General features: G+C 35.5%; 1 protein-coding gene across 11 annotated transcripts in view; it reads left to right on the forward strand.

Moving 5' to 3' along the window:
• Window positions 1-16,508, forward strand: part of LOC111057516 (vacuolar protein sorting-associated protein 37B) — a 150,512-nt gene that overhangs the window by 83,168 nt on the left and 50,836 nt on the right. Inside the window, exon 5 of one of the 11 annotated variants that reach the window (XM_039443323.1) lies at window positions 1,455-1,900. The exons of 9 other annotated variants lie outside the window; for them this stretch is intronic. In XM_039443323.1, the coding sequence (XP_039299257.1) occupies window positions 1,455-1,469 (15 nt within the window). In that variant the 3' untranslated portion in view covers window positions 1,470-1,900. Of the gene's footprint in view, window positions 1-1,454; window positions 1,901-16,508 lie in introns of those variants that run through there. One more of the 11 variants, XM_039443319.1, reaches the window with a different exon arrangement.

A 16,508-nucleotide genomic window follows, 5' to 3' on the forward strand; every position in this document is an offset into this window, starting at 1 on the left:
CATTCCAATTATCAATCAATATCTACTGTACAAAATTGACAAAGCTATTATTTTATCAGACAAAAAGAACACTACATTATATCCAAAATCAACTCAATTATTGTATCTTAATAAGTCAGAACAATTATACGAACATCCTAAAATACATGAATATTGGGAAAGTGATATATCAATCCCATCTGAAGTTCCATTTCGTAAATTAAAAACAAACTTTTCATTTGATATTATACATGAAGCAAATATTAAGATTGAACCACTACTAGCAATAGACGAACTTAGCATTGCAAAAGACGATACTTATTATATTTGGATTTTTATTATATGTTTTATTGTTATTCTTAGTATATTTATTGTATTTAAATTATATAACTTTATTAAATATCGTCCCCGTTCTGGCAAAACTCACTAACTACAAAAATGCTAATTTTCAGTAATGTATTTTGATAGGCTTAAAACATGTAGTTCTTTGAGTAGGCAGAACTCACCAAGTCATATGTTTCATTACTATTTCTATTTTTCCACTTTATTAGATCTCACTAAGTTGCTAGACACATATTTCTTGTCTGGCAAAATTCACCAAAGTCCTTTAGTTTTCAAGGAATCGCCTAGCAATTTTCACTAACCATCATTAATGAGTTTTCATCCTCATGAATACAGAGCTTCATCAAGCACTATACATAAATTCACTATTCATCACTTCACTAAACATATTTTGTGAGTTCTGCTTCCCACAAACTAATTATTAATGGATAGTGATAACATTATTCAGGAAATGGTGATCAATATTTGCTGTTTGGTAGTCAGACAAAACTCATCAAGTGTTATGTGCTTATAACTCAAAACTGTAGTTTTTGACTTGGTGAGTTTTGCCAGTACGTGTACGATATGTAACTTCTTTACGAAATAATTGTAGAAATGTTAATGTAGCAGCAAATTCGCAAGCCCCAACATTTGTTCTTGGGCCTTGCCTCCAAACCCAAAATTCAGATCGCTGAGGACAGCTTCAGTCTAGGGGTGGAGGAGTTAAATATCTATAGTAATAGTATTACAACCCTATTGTTACAGAATATAGCTGACTATGCATTGTCTTCTTTATGTCTCAATTAATTATTTTCAGTTAGTTCTACTCAAACTCTTGACGAGAGCACTCGGCTCCCGAAATTCTTTAATTCGGTATTTTCTGTAGTTGTATAGTTGTAGTGTTAATAAAGTTTCAATTTTTAAAAACTCAGTCGTGTCGTCCAATCACTTAACTTTTGACGTCTCCCCCTTGCACTATTGTATTTTCTGTGTTTATTATTGATTGTGACGATTCAATGTTGTGAAGCTTGTCTTTTATATGCAACTACCTCAATAAATAAAATTTGATTGATTGATTGATGGTGGAATCAGTGTTGGTGGCGTTTGCATAAAACTCTTAGCCTATGCTGATGACATGGTTATTCTTGCTCCAGATACAGTGTCGATGAAGAAGATGATTGCCTGTCTGGAAGTGTACTGTGAAAGGTGGTGCCTTCACCACCACCACCACCACCTTCACACCTTCAGGTCAATCTAAACAGGTCCAAAATCATGATTTTCAGGAGAGGGGGCAGAATGAGTAGTTAAGATGTATGGAACTATAAGAATGAGCCAATTGAGGTAGTTGGAAATTATACGTACCTCAAATTCAAATATCAAATTCAAATTGAGTTTATTCACAAAATCATTACAATTAATACAGTACACATGTATAAATAATATAAAACATTTATGAATTCCCCCACATAGACAAGTCTGTGTGTGGGGAAAGAGTTCTAATGAAAAACAACTTGGTACTAAAAATAATAAATATTTTATACTAAGTATAAAGAAAATAATAAATATTTACAATATAACTTGAAAAATAAAAGTTAATTAAATTTAGTGGAGAAAGTATATTATATGTTTGAATTGAAGTAGTACAATATAACTATTACGATATACAGCTTTAACATGGCACACAAATAAAATTAAGAACTTGAACAATGATAAATTATGAGCAATATATTGATGATATATATATGATGATGAATACAAGAAAAATATATACATAGTATCAAAATCGGTAAGAGGAGTAGATGAGCTGATCAGCGACATCCTGCCGGTTTCAAATGACCACATATTTAAAAATCTTTTGTATATGTTAAGGCTAAGGGGTTCTATTTGCTTTATGTAGGCGGGTATATTTCTATAAAGAATGTGGCATATGTAATGACTATTAAATCTATTGCAATTGCTAACTAATCTGGGTTGTAAAATTCTAAATAATTATATTCATATTTCGTGTTTGATAGGGATGGATAAGAGGATTAAATATTGCATTTTTATTACTTTGGATGAAAATGAAAAGTGATTTTATGTATAGCTGTCGCACATCAAGGACCTGAAATTCTCGATAGACCAGTTCTGTCGGATAGCGACTATCCTGGTCCAAGCAAGTCTTTATAATTGCTCGCTGTGCAATTCCGACAGCTCTCAAAGTGAACGAGAATGCTCGTCCTCCCCCAGGACAGGATTCCATAATGCATAATTGATTGAACATAGGTGAAGTATGTCCTTCTCAATTGATAGACCGAAACAACCTCCCTCAACAATTGAAAGGCATATATTGGTCTACGAATGCGACATTTGAAGTATTTCATATGAGGAGTCCAACAAAGCCTGCCATCTATGAAGACTCCAAGATATTTGTATTTTTCCATCTGTTCAAGCGTCTCACAATTACAGGTGAGTGACAGGTGGTCATTACATGAGTGAAGCTTGAGACATTCTTGAACTGGCATACTATTTTTCATAAAATATATTGACAAATATTTGGTTTTAACAACATTGAGTGTGAGTTTATTTTGATCGAGCCACTTCTTCACATGAAAAAGGTCTTTTGAGGCCTCACTGAAAGCGTCCTGCCAAGTACTTCCACAGAAAACCAATGCAGTATCGTCTGCAAACAGGAAAAGTTTGCCATTCAACTGCAATTTACTTATATTTTTTATATAAACTAGGAAGAGTATGGGACCTAGTGTGCTTCCTTCTATAACTCCATAATCAACGGGCATAGTCACTACCAATTACATTTATATAAACTGACTGTTTCCCGCTCTGGAACTATCTCTGATTCCATAGAGCTCCATTTTTCTCAAAAGCTTCAGTCTATCCACAGTCAAATGCTTTTGCAAGATCTAGAAACGTGATTAAAACACGTTTCCGATCTTCCACCCTCTGCATGATCTCTTTTGTTATATGAAAAAGAGCATGTGATGTATTTTTATTCATTCTAAAGCCATATTGATTATTTGCTATGATGTTATTTGTTTCTAAATAATTCTGTAATTGGTTTTTCACTGCTTTTTCAAGGATCTTTGAAAATATGCTTAGCATAGAAATAGGTGTGTAATTACTTGAAAGATTTTTAGTACCAGATTTAAAAATAGGAATGACTTTTGCCATTTTAAAAGCATTTGGAAACTGGCCTGTTTGGATACTGACATTAATAATGTGAAGAAGAGGATCAATCACCATGTCAATGTGTTTTTTTTTATGAATTTTGAATCAATGTTATCAAGCCCTGGAGTAGAGCCAACACGCATCCCCTTCAAGATCTCCCGGATGTCCTGTTCGGCAAGTGGTTGCAGCCTGAAAGTTGAATTAACAATGTAATCATCATCATTTACCACTTCAGGGCCTGTTGAGGCCATTTGAAATTGTATTCATTCGCTCATTGACTGCCAGATGGCAGGAGAGTTCTATAATTTTATAATATCCATTACTCATCAATTAATCGTTCCAGGCACTGGAAAGTTTGCAAGTCAGTGTGAATTTAGCTTTCGTACAGCTATCTACTCGCTCTCGAGGCTTTAAGATTCAGGAAATTCGTCCTGAATCTGCCTAAATATTCGTGTCGTTTAATATTATAGGAAATTCGGCCTATACATTTATTCATGTACATAAATTGCATTTTCGTTCTACGTGAAAAGTTATTCACGTTTCGTATTAGTGAAAAATGAATGCCAGAACTCAGTTTTAGTTTTGTTTTTATCAATAGTCAAGTCATAGTGTTATATATATCCAGACATTAAACTTCATCTCAGAACGGGAAAACAGCAAGGAACCAACTTCAATAGTCGCACTTTCGGTTTGCATAATTTCTTCTATCTTTTCCTCTCATCTATCCTATCCAACTGTCCACCTTTTACCTCAAATAGAAGTAGGCAAGCAATTCAATTCGCGACATGTTGGATTTGGGATTTGGTGAGTACCATTTCTATGTTCTTTGTATGTGGTTTTCCTGAATGGATATATTATTCAACTCAAAGATTTGATTCGTTTTATACAGTCCACTTCAGAGCATTTGAAACTTGTAGTTTGAAATATTTAAATTTAAAGAATCAGTATTTACGTACAACAGGGTCCCTTTCAGGAATTGCATCCACCAATTCAGCACCTACATTTGAAAAAAGTATTAAAGGAGTTACCTTTTTCTTTTATTTCTAAATCAGAAGGTGCGCCACCCTGATAAAACTGCGCCAAGGGGAATCGCTCAGCTGAACCTGGCCTACAAGCCAGCTCATTAACTATAGACCAAAATTTTCTACTATCACCCCCAACACTATCCACCTTATCCTTATAATAATTTATTTTAGCATTCTTTATAGCGACATTGAGTGCGTTCCTATAAATCCTGTACTCCTCTTTCAATCCCTGTACTCATCTTTCAATGTTTTCGACAATAATTGATAAATACACTAGTGCTTTCGAATCCATTAAAAAAGAACAGGTAGAGTTGAAAAAGAATAATGTTATACTTCAGATGAACTTGAGTGAAATGCAATCAAGAATTAGTGAGTTGGAACAGTATAGTCGAAGAAATAATATAGAAATTCATGGACTTCCAATTACTAAAAATGAAGATATTATGGAGATTATAAGTGCAACTGCTAGGGAATTGAAAATTGAATGCCAGCAGACAGACATTAACGCTGCTCACCGTTTTCCATCAGCAAATCAGGATGTGTCGCCTATTATTGTTTCTTTCCATAGTAGAGTATCAAAGGACAAGTGGATGAACGGCTATAAAAAGTATCGCGATGAAGTGAAAAAAGCAAGAAATGATCCTAAAGCTAATCTCCGATCTATCAATATAAATAGGAATCTTGCAGATAGGCCAGTATTCATCAACGAAAATGTATCTCCACATAACAAGAAACTGTTATATGAGGCAAAACAATTCATAGGGAAGAATGGATATAAATTCGCATGGACAAGAAATGGGAAAATCTACATACGAAAGGAAGAAAACTCCAGAGCAATTAGGGTTACTACTTTAAAGGAACTGCAACAAATGTCCAGTACAGATGATACGACGATGAAATGAACTGTGAAATCCAGACACCCGGTTGAGTTTTCTTTTTGATATGAACGATTTCAACAACCTATGTGACAGTTTAGGAAATGATGTATTCATAACGGAAGAAATAGATGATTACTTGAACTATGATTTGCATTTGAATAGGGAAAATTCGAACATAATTAATTGCTTCAATCTTCTTAGTATGAACATTCGAAGTATCTATAAAAATTTTAATTATTTTGTGGTAGTACTAAACAACTTTAAACTAAAGTTTGATATTATAGTTCTCACAGAGACATGGTATTCTGGTAATAAACCGATTGAGTTTAATATAGATGGTTATAGTTTGGTTAATAAGCCTACAAAATTGAACAAGTGTGACAGCCTATGTATTTATCTAAAAAAATGTTTTGAATTTAGGGTGTTGGATAGTGAATTGTTGGATGCTAATATGATTAGTATTTTGGTTGAGTTGGGAAGGAATTTAATCTTACAGATTGTTGCGATATATAGGTCACCAAATAGCTAAACTGGAAACTTACTTGAAAAATGAAAAATGGTTGTTTCTGTATAATCAAAATAGAAATAATAATGATAACAATAATGAAAGTAACAATGATAATCACAAGGAGGTGGACACGTTGGTTGAAAACCTTACTCATAAAATAAAAAAAATATATAGAGCTTTCTTCTATAGAGATTAAGCTTAATCACAAAAAGAAACCACTTAAGCCTTGGATCACTCAGGGGCTAATCAACTCGATTAATAAGAGGGATAAAATGGCTAAAAAAGTAAAACAAGAACCTTTCAATACAAGTTTGAAAAATGAATTCAAATCCTATAGAAACTTATTGAATAATCTTATTACCAGCACTAAAGATAATTATTATAGAAATAAGATTGATGAATGTGGCAAAGATGCAAAAAAAATATGGACTTACATTAACGAGCTGCTAAATAAGGGAGGAAATGAGTGTAGTAGAATAAAACTGAATGCACAAGAATTAAATGAATATTTTGTAAATGTGAGTAAGACTTATGCAGATAAAATAGCGAAATATGAAAACCAAACTGATTATAAATTTTATTATAAAAAAGATAATCCAAGTCTAGGAAACTCGTTTTTTTTTTAAACCTGTCATAGAAGATGAAGTAAAAAATGTAATATATAGTCTAAAATGCAATACTAGTCCAGGCATAGATGGCATTAATAGTAAGATTTTGAAAAAAATAGCGCCTTTTATAGCTTGGCCGTTAACTTTTATAATAAATAAATGCTTTGAAAGAGGATTTTTTCCAACTTCATTCAAGATTGCTAAGATAAAACCACTTTTCAAATCAGGGGATAGGAAACTTGCAGAAAATTATAGACCAATTAGTTTATTAAGTTCATTGACTAAAATAATGGAGAAATTGATAAAAAACAGATTATTAAGTTTTTAAACAAACACAAAATAATAGAAGAGAATCAGTTTGGTTTTCAGAGTAAAAAGAGTACAAATGATGCCCTGATCAAATTCTCGAACGCGGTTTCAGATCGTTTGAACCAAGGAAAGAAAACCCTAGCTATCTTCCTGGACCTAGCAAAAGCTTATGACACTGTGTCTCACGATAAGTTATTGGACAAATTAAAGTGGGTTGGCATAAGAGGATTACCTTTGAAATTGTTCAAGAGCTACTTGTCAAATAGAGCACAGTTCTTATCACTTGATGACTCAGTAAGTGAAATACCTCTTTCATGCTATGGTTTCCCTCAAGGCACTGTCTTATCACCTATCCTCTTCTTGTTATATGTGAATGAAGTAATTAGATTAGAGTTGAACGGAGGGGAAGTATATTCATTCGCAGATGACACAGTGTTGTTGTATGGGGGTGAAACATGGAATGAGACCTATGAGACGGCCGCTAAAGGGTCTCTACACTAAAAAGATGGTTGGATTTCAACTCCCTTAGTTTAAATATTAAAAAAACAAAGTATATTGCTTTTTCAAGGAGTATTGCTGGAAGAGAAGAAACGAACTGTGTACTTAAACTGCACATTAATTGTGAGAATTTTAACAATAATTTATCTGCATGTAACTGCCCTGAAATAGAAAAAAACAGCCACATCAAATACCTAGGTATAATTATTGATGAAGGATTTAAATGGAAAAGACACATGGATTATTTGTGTGAGCGATTAAAGTTTGTATCCTATAATTTCTATAAATTGCGGTTCATACTCCAGATACCAATGTTAAAAATGGTTTACTTTGCAATTGTACAGTCCCTACTGCAATATGGATTAGTGGTTTGGGGGGGAGCATTCAACACTCATCTATTAGCTCTATTTGTAATACAAAAAATGATTATAAAAACAATACTAAATAAACCCATGATATACCCTTCTATTCAAGCCTTCAATGAAATTAAAGTGATGACAATCCGCCAGCTGTATGTATTGAACGTCTTTAAATACTTTCAGAGTAACAAAAATATATTTTTTAAAATAAATAATGAACATCAACGAACCAGATACAATATAAATAAATATAAATGTTATGACTCTGATCTGACAATCATCCGTAAGCAGCTTATTTATATAGCACCAAAAATAATCAATAAATTACCTTCAGATCTCATTGAATTTCCATGTATCAAAACTGTCCCTAATAACATAAGAGATTGGATTTGCCAGAATTTTTATTTTGATTTGAATATTTTGTGATTTTTTTCGTATAGGAATTGCGATTTGCCAAGATTTTTTTTCCAATATATTTTGTGTTTTTTTTCGTAGAAGTATTACGATTTGCCAGAATTTTTATTCCAATTTGAATATTTGTTATTTTTTTCGTATGGGAATTACGATTTGCCAGAATTTTTTATTTTCAATTTAATATTTTGTGAATTTTTTTGTTTTTATAAGAATATTATGATTTTCCCTCTTCCCATTTACCATGAAATGCGTTCTATATACCCTGTTTACACTGTATTTATGGATCACTATATGAATAAGAGAGTACCATAGTTATATAGTATATTAAGATACTCGAGAGAATTTTTTAATTTTTTTGTTGTGAATTCTGTTTCGATTCCTCGTTTCAGAATTTACTATTCTGTAAAAATATTTGCTTCTGTGCTAAATCAATTCAAATCAGGTTAAGTGTATTATAATTTCATCTCCTACTCCCACTGGCGAACAAGAGTCATCTTATGCCAGTGGTTTTTTCACTTACCGTTTATTATTATTACACTATGGTTGTATTGTATTGTCATGTTGAGCTTTGTTTGATTCATGTACGTATATGTATTTATGAGTGTGGAATAAATAATTTGAAATTTGAAATTTGAATCCCACATCAAACGGCTGCCTCAACACCTTTTTGCTCAATTTGTCTCTATGTCTTATTGAATTAATAAGCCCCTGTGTAATCCATGGTTTAATCTTTCTATTCCTGGCTGAAACTGATTTTATTTGAGTAAATCATTCGATTGTTGATGTAATTTCATTTATGAAAGTATCAGCACAGTAATCAATGTTGTCTGTAACAGTAGTAAAAAAATAAATTCGTATGGCTTTTGTTGGTGGGGAGTTCCTTGCGGGAATGTTCCACCGCCTGAATATATAATTTAAGCCGTCAATGGGCCTTACGACTGTCATACTTCAGCCGGGACCGACAGTTTAACGTGCCCATCCGATAACACGGGAGTGATCTGTTTAAAAAACTTTTGGCTCTCAGTGGGGTTTGAACCCGGGATCTCTATGCTGCTACGCAAGCACTCTATCCACTAGACCACGGATCACTCCTGTAACAGTAGTGATACCACCCCAATCTTTTTCTAACAGTTCGGCTGCAACATTATTCCACTGGGGCACTCTGTATGTAGGTATGTTTGGCCGACAATTGTTCGAGTCTACAGGCACCCTGGAAGCTAATTTAATAAATGTTGGATAATGGTCAGTTATAGCTCTTTCCATGATTGCAGATTTTACTTCCATATTTCTATCATATTTTACAAAAAAGTGATTGATACATGAACTCCCCACAGGACTTGTTACCCAATTCATAAAGCTGATGAAACCCAACTCTTACATCATATCCAGGTAACCCTCCTGCACGGAGCTCAATGCAACACCCAGAATATTTGTAAGGTTTTTATATCATTATTCAAATTTAAGAGATAATTCTGGAGAGCTACAGTGAAAAGATGTATATCAGTATTGAGACTGCAGTAGGCAGCCAACAAGTGGCAGGGCACACCGTTAAAAGTAAAGTTAAGAGCCAGGCAGCTAGTGATCCCGCCCAGACACAGCTGTTCACAGGAGGACACTGACAGTGTTCTGTCAATGTACACTACCACACCATCATTCTGATTGAGTTTACTTCCAGAGCGATAGATATCATAACCTGGGAGATAGTCATCATTCCAGTGATCAGTCTGAAAGTACTGGACCTAAAAACAATAAGAGAAAAACTAATAAGTCACCTAAAAGGCGTCCCAGGCAGCCCGATGATAGATGCGAGACTCTCGGCGGTGGTGATGCTGCTGCAGTTGAGTGTGAATCTGACTCACCTCCTCCCAATATCAAGGTACATCAATATGCAGACAGTCAGGGTAGAAATGGTTGAATGAAGAGTTCATGAGGAATTGCAACTATAATTTCACTTCGTTCGTGAAGCCAGGAGCCAAGTTCTGTGATGTCGTGCCGGATAGACTTGCAGATTTTGGCAGTAAGGATGTGCTGGTGATCCAGGCTGGGTCCAATGACGTCAGCAAAAATGAAGCGAAAGACGTCCTGACAGCTCTAAGAAGGAGTTTGGCGTCTCTATACGGAACCAACGTCATAGTTTTCTCCATTCCACACCGTTTTGACTTGATGGACTGGTCTTGTGTGAATAAATTGATAAAAGAGACTAATATAGCATTACGTAAATTGTGTAATATGTTTCCTGATTGTAAATTTATTTAAATAAGTAATTTGGGTAGAAGATTCCATACAACTCACGGCCTTCATCTCAATAAGTTGGGCAAAAAAATTGTTAGCGATAGTATTATCAGGTGCGTGAAAGATATTTTAAGTTATGTAGAATCGTCTCCAGCAGTTCCGCTCCATGACTTTTTTAGTTTAGACGGTCTCCAATTGGAGCCAACAGGTTTTTTTTAGGTAATAAGCAGCCAGGCATTTCTAATGTTGATTTATCGCAAACTCCATTTGTGACTTATTGTAATGACTATGATAATCTTGAACACGGCAATGTAAATAATACTTATGTTGGAATGACAAGTAAGAGCTCCACTCATAACGGCCGTGATAAATTGAATTTTCTATTTTGGAATGTTCAGGGGATTTGTAATAAATTGGATCACTTATCGATTGTTTGCAAAAAGTATAACATCAAGGTTCTTGCAGTCGCTGAGCATTGGATTGGAAAATGGGATCTAAACTTTGTAAACTTACCCAGTTATAGAGCTAGTGTCTATTGTAGAACAAATCAAAAAATCTGGTGTGGTACATCACACAACTTTCCTTGCTCATTGAACTGGGAGCCTCATTCTTAAACGACAATAATTTAGAGAAATAACATAATGACGATTGGCGGCAACATAATTATTTGAAACTACGATCAGACTACTGTATATGTGTGTATATAATAAATTGTTTTCAGAGTCGCTCCAACGACCCTGAGAGCTATGCCGGCGGTTGATTGCGGAAGAAGGGATACCCATGCCGGACAGGTCGAAGGATAGGAGCCAGACGAAGAAGTACTCCAAAGAAGACGTCGTTGGGCTAATCCCCCACACGTCCGATTACACTGGATTCAAAGTACATTAAATAGCCTCGGACGGGACCGGAATTTTAGGAAGGATAGGAAATGCAAATATATACGATTTGGAACATGGAATATTCGAACGCTTACAGGAAAAGAGGTTGAGTTGGTAGAGGAGATGAAGAAGTATAAGATAAAGGCACTTGGCTTGAGTGAAACAAGAAGGAAGGGAGTGGGACAGAAGGACTTGGATGGAGGGTATGTTATGCGATACTCAGGAATACCAGAGGGAAGAAGAGCTAGTGGTGGAGTGGCTATAGTCATGGATGGAGACACCAATACAAGAGTTAAAAGCTGGGAGGCTGTAAGCCCTAGAATTATCAGAGTGGATCTTGACCTAGAAGAGAAAATAAGCATCATTCAAGTGTATGGCCCAACGGAAGATGCTAGTGTGGCTGAAAAGGATGAGTTTTGGCTACAACTAGATAGAGTGACCATAGAGGCTGAAGAAACAAGAAAACTTGTGGTGATGGGAGATTTCAATGGGAGAGTTGGATCTGATCAACAGGACGGGCACGGAAGTATGGGAAAATATGGATGTGAAACAATAAGAAATAACAATGGACAAAGACTAATTAAATACTCAGCACAGCACAATCTTCTCATTGGAAACACTTGGTTCATACACAAAAGAATTCATAAGATCACATTTGTGGGAGAAGGTAGGGAAGCTGAGAGTATGATTGACTATATTCTGTACCAGGGTGACCTCAGGTATGCTTTCAAAGATGTCAAAGTCATCAGAGGAGCTGAACTAGACACTGACCATAGGTTACTAGTGGCAGATACTGTATTTGCAGAGAGGAAGGTCGAGCGACAGCTAGCATACACAAGAATAAAGCATGAAGAACTAAGGTGTATTGAGAACAGAGAAAGATACAAAACAGAGTTGTCAGACCAGATTGCAAATATGCAGAACAACTGTAATAATGTAGATAGTTTCTGGAATGAGCTGAAAGATGCTATTACAGGTGCTGCAAAGGGAGTGTGTGGCGAAAAAAGGCTGGGAAGGTTTAAGAGAAGGACAAGATGGTGGACAGAGGAGGTTCAGATGAAAGTGAAAGAGAAAAAGAAAGCATACAGAAAGTACATGATGACTAAGAGGCAGGAGGAGTACAGAATGTATGTTGAGAAAAGGAATGAGGCAAAGAGAACTATAAGGTTGGCAAAAACTAATTCATGGGAAGAATTTGGTCAAGATCTGCAACACCAACATGGACATGATAATGGTCGTTCATTTTGGAAAATTGTCAAGTGTTTAAAAGGAAAATATGGAAAGCAGATCAGAACAATAGCTGATGAAGAAGGAAAGTTGGTGTCACAGACAGAAGAGGTACTTGATAGATGGAGAAGATTCTATGAGGATAAGTTTCACAGGGATGATGATCAGAATGAGGATAATGAATATGAGCTCGAACAAATGATGGATGAGATAGATGGAATAACAAGTGGAATCGTTAGAGAAGAGGTAGAAGAATCCATTAAGAGGTTGAAGGTCGGCAAGGCAGCAGGAGAGGATGGTATTGTGCCAGAATTTATCAAATGGGGAGGAGATATATTGATTGATAGATTGTTGGATTTAATCAATGAAGCATGGCAGCAGGAAAGAGTCCCTGTGCAGTGGAGGAAGAATATTATAATCCCAATTCATAAGAAGGGTCTTACCACTGAGTGTGATAACTATAGAGCTGTAAGCTTATCTCAGGTGGCCATGAAAGTGTACACTAGTATACTTGAGAGGAGGCTGCGGAAAGTGGTGGAAGATGATATAGAAGAAGAACAAGCAGCGTTCAGACCGGGCAGGCAGACCCAGGAGCATATCTCTTCCCTTAGAAGTGTGTGTGCCAAATTTCTTGAGAAGGGAAGGAATGTATACCTGGCCTTTTTGGACCTGAAGGCTGCTTTCGACACAGTCCCAAGAAACCTAATATGGAGGGTATTGCATAGAAAGAGAGTGCCCACTAAGCTTATCAATGCAATTATTAGTGTGAATGAAGGAATGGTGGCAAGAGTGCACATTGGTGGAGGAGTGTCAGAGGAGTTTGCCATGGAAAAAGGCGTGAAACAGGGTGACAGCCTCAGTCCTCTGCTATTCATTCTAATCATGGATGAAATACACAAAATATGTAAAAGAAGAACACAGAACACGCTGGTGGGTTACTGGAATATGAGGCCGATCGGTGCAAGAGCTCTTCTGTTTGCCGACGACATTGTCTTGATTTGTGATTCAAAAGAAAAATTGCAACAGGCAACAACTGAATGGGCAGAGGAATTGAAATCAAGGCATATGGTCTTAAATGTCAAGAAAAGCAAGGTGATGGCAGTGTCAAAAGGAATGAGAGATAATATGCATATTAGGGTGAATGGAGAGGAGATGGAACAGGTGGAGAAATATGAATACCTGGGTACAGTGATTTTGGAGGATGGAAGGATTGATAGGGAGGTGCTGAACAGAGTGAGAAAGGGAGCTGTTGCCTACTATGCAATAAAAGACTGTATATTTGGAAAAAGAGAGCTTGATAAAAAGATAAAGAACCAGGTGTACAGAACAATAATAGAGCCCATCATGCTATATGGAAGCGAAAGTTGGCCAATAAAATCAAGCCACGAAAATAAGATAAGGACTGTGGAGATGAAATGCCACAGAAAGACAGTTGGTAAGACTAGAAGGGATAGAGTAAGAAATACTAGAATAAGGGAAGAAGTGGGAATGAGAGATGTTGGGGAAAGAATAGAAACGAGGCAGCTGGGTTGGTATGGACATGTACAACGGATGAGGGACGAAAGCAAGGCAAAACAGTTTGTAAATGTTAGAGTACAGGGAAGAAGAACGGTGGGGCGCCCGAGGTATTCATACGAGGATCGCATTGAGGAGATAGGGAGAAGAAGAGGGAAGACGGTTCCGGAGATGAGGAGGATGGCGATGGATAGGGATAAATGGAGGAAGTGGACCGAGGCTACCCCAACGCTGTAAGGCATACTGGGGAGAGACAAAGAAGAAGAAGAAGAAGTTTTCAGAGTACTTTTTCCTTTGTGTAAATTGTGAAATCCGATGATTTTTTAAAAGTCGTCAAAACAGCTGTTCTACAGATGAAATGTCTCGACTATGTGTTATTTTTATAGACTGCTCTACCTACCTACCTCATGCACGAGAAGGAGGTTACAAAGTCCATTTCTCAAGGATGGGGTGAACCCCCCATTAGTTTCCCAGAAAGGAGACTCATGCCAGTTGATGGAGCTGACAAATAACTATACAGAGTATGAATTTGAAATAAATCAGTCAAGTAATTTTTGAGAAAATCGTGAAAAACATGGTTTTTTAGTAATTATCCGCCATTTTTCTCGAGAATATTACGCAGCTCCTGCAATTTTCCCAGAAATGAGACTCATGTCAGTTGATAAGGCTTATAAATAGCTATCCATGGTATAAATTTGAAGAAAATCGTTAGAGCCGTTTTCGAGAAAACCGTGAAAAACATGGTTTTATAGTAATTATCCGCCATTTTTCTCGAGAATATTACGCAGCTCCTGCAATTTTCCCAGAAATGAGACTCATGTCAGTTGATAAGGCTTATAAATAGCTATCCATGGTATAAATTTAAAGAAAATCGTTAGAGCCGTTTTTGAGAAAATCGTGAAAAACATGGTTTTTTAGTAATTATCCGCCATTTTTTCCGCCATCTTGGATTGAATTTTATTGAATTTCTTATTGTCGGGTCCTCATTGTATAAGGACCTTAAGTTTAAAATTCCAAGTCAATCGGTTAATTAGGAATGGAGTTATCGTGTTCACAGACATACACACATACACACATACACACACACACACACACATACACACACACACACACACACACACAGACCAACACCCAAAAATCATGTTTTTGGACTCAGGGGACCTTGAAACGTATAGAAAACTTGAAATTTGGGTACCTTAATTTTTTTTGGAAAGCAATACTTTCCTTACCTATGGTAGTAGGGCAAGGAAAGTAATAAGAGGAGGTGCAGCAATATTTGTGGAGGATAGATTAGCATACAGGGTGCTTGAGCATATAAAGATATGTCTTTTGAACTGATCTGTGAAATTGCAGCCATTGAATTGATTAAGGAAAGAGTGATAATTTTATCTGTCTATCGACCATATACTAGGAATATTGATTACTTTAAGAGTTTTTTAGACTGCTTATATAATGTTCTAAGTTTCCACTAGTAAGAGTAGTTTAATCATATGTGGCGATTTTAATGTCAATTTTATTGGAAATGATTGTTTAAAAAAAGATTTATTGAATGTTTTCCGTTGTTTTGCCTTGAGTATTACTGTTATGGACGTTACCAGACCTAGTTATAATGAAACTATTATGGGGTCGTGTATTGATAATATATTCACTGACATTCACAAGAGCAGATGGTCATCTGAGATTGTACACACTGTGTTTTCTGATCATGACGCTATTCTGTTTAGGTTCAATCGTATTGTTGAGCTTGGGAATGATTGTAAGGAAGGCACTGTAAATAAACCTATGTATAGATTACTAAATAATGATAATATAAGATACTTCGATGGTCTTGTCAAGTCGATTAACTGGATAGATGTGTATTGTATTATAGATGTGAAATTTAGATTTAAAAAATTCATGGAATTATTCCTAGCTGCTGTGAATGATACTTTTGAATTAAAAACTAGAAAACCTAATGAAAACTAAGAATACAAGAATCAAATATTACAGCGATTTGATTAGTAGCTCAATAAATAAGAGTAAAACCTTGTGGAAAATTGTTAATAATCTCACAAATGTAAACAGTTGTGCTAGGTTATATAATAATGATATAACGTCGGAAGACTTCAACAATTTTTTTGTGGAGAGTGTTTCTCAAATAGCAATGAGCATTTCTGCTAGTATCAATGATACGTCTTATTACATATATAAATTAGAGCAGCCTAGTGTAGGTTTTTCATTTAATCCTGTAACAGTGAAAAAAATGCATGAAGTTATTTTAAAATTGAATAATAGTTTGTGTCTTGATATATATATGGATTGAATCAATGATTTTAAAACTTGCTGCTGGTGGTATTTGTGAGGTTTTAACTTGTTTGTTTAATGAATGTTTAATTGCCAATAGTTTCTTTCAAGATGAACTAAATTTAGTTGAAGTGCTACCTGTACACAAGAAAGGCTCAAATAATGATATGAATAATTTCAGACCTATCTCAATCGTACCCATCTTTTCTAAAGCGTATGAAGTCATACTACATCAACAAATTTCTGATTATTTTGAGGGTAATGAAATCTTATCTTGCAAACAGTTTGGTTTTCGTCCGGGAAAGAGTA

This window comes from Nilaparvata lugens, chromosome X (assembly GCF_014356525.2).
Source record: "Nilaparvata lugens isolate BPH chromosome X, ASM1435652v1, whole genome shotgun sequence".
Taxonomy (NCBI): Eukaryota; Metazoa; Arthropoda; class Insecta; order Hemiptera; family Delphacidae; genus Nilaparvata; species Nilaparvata lugens.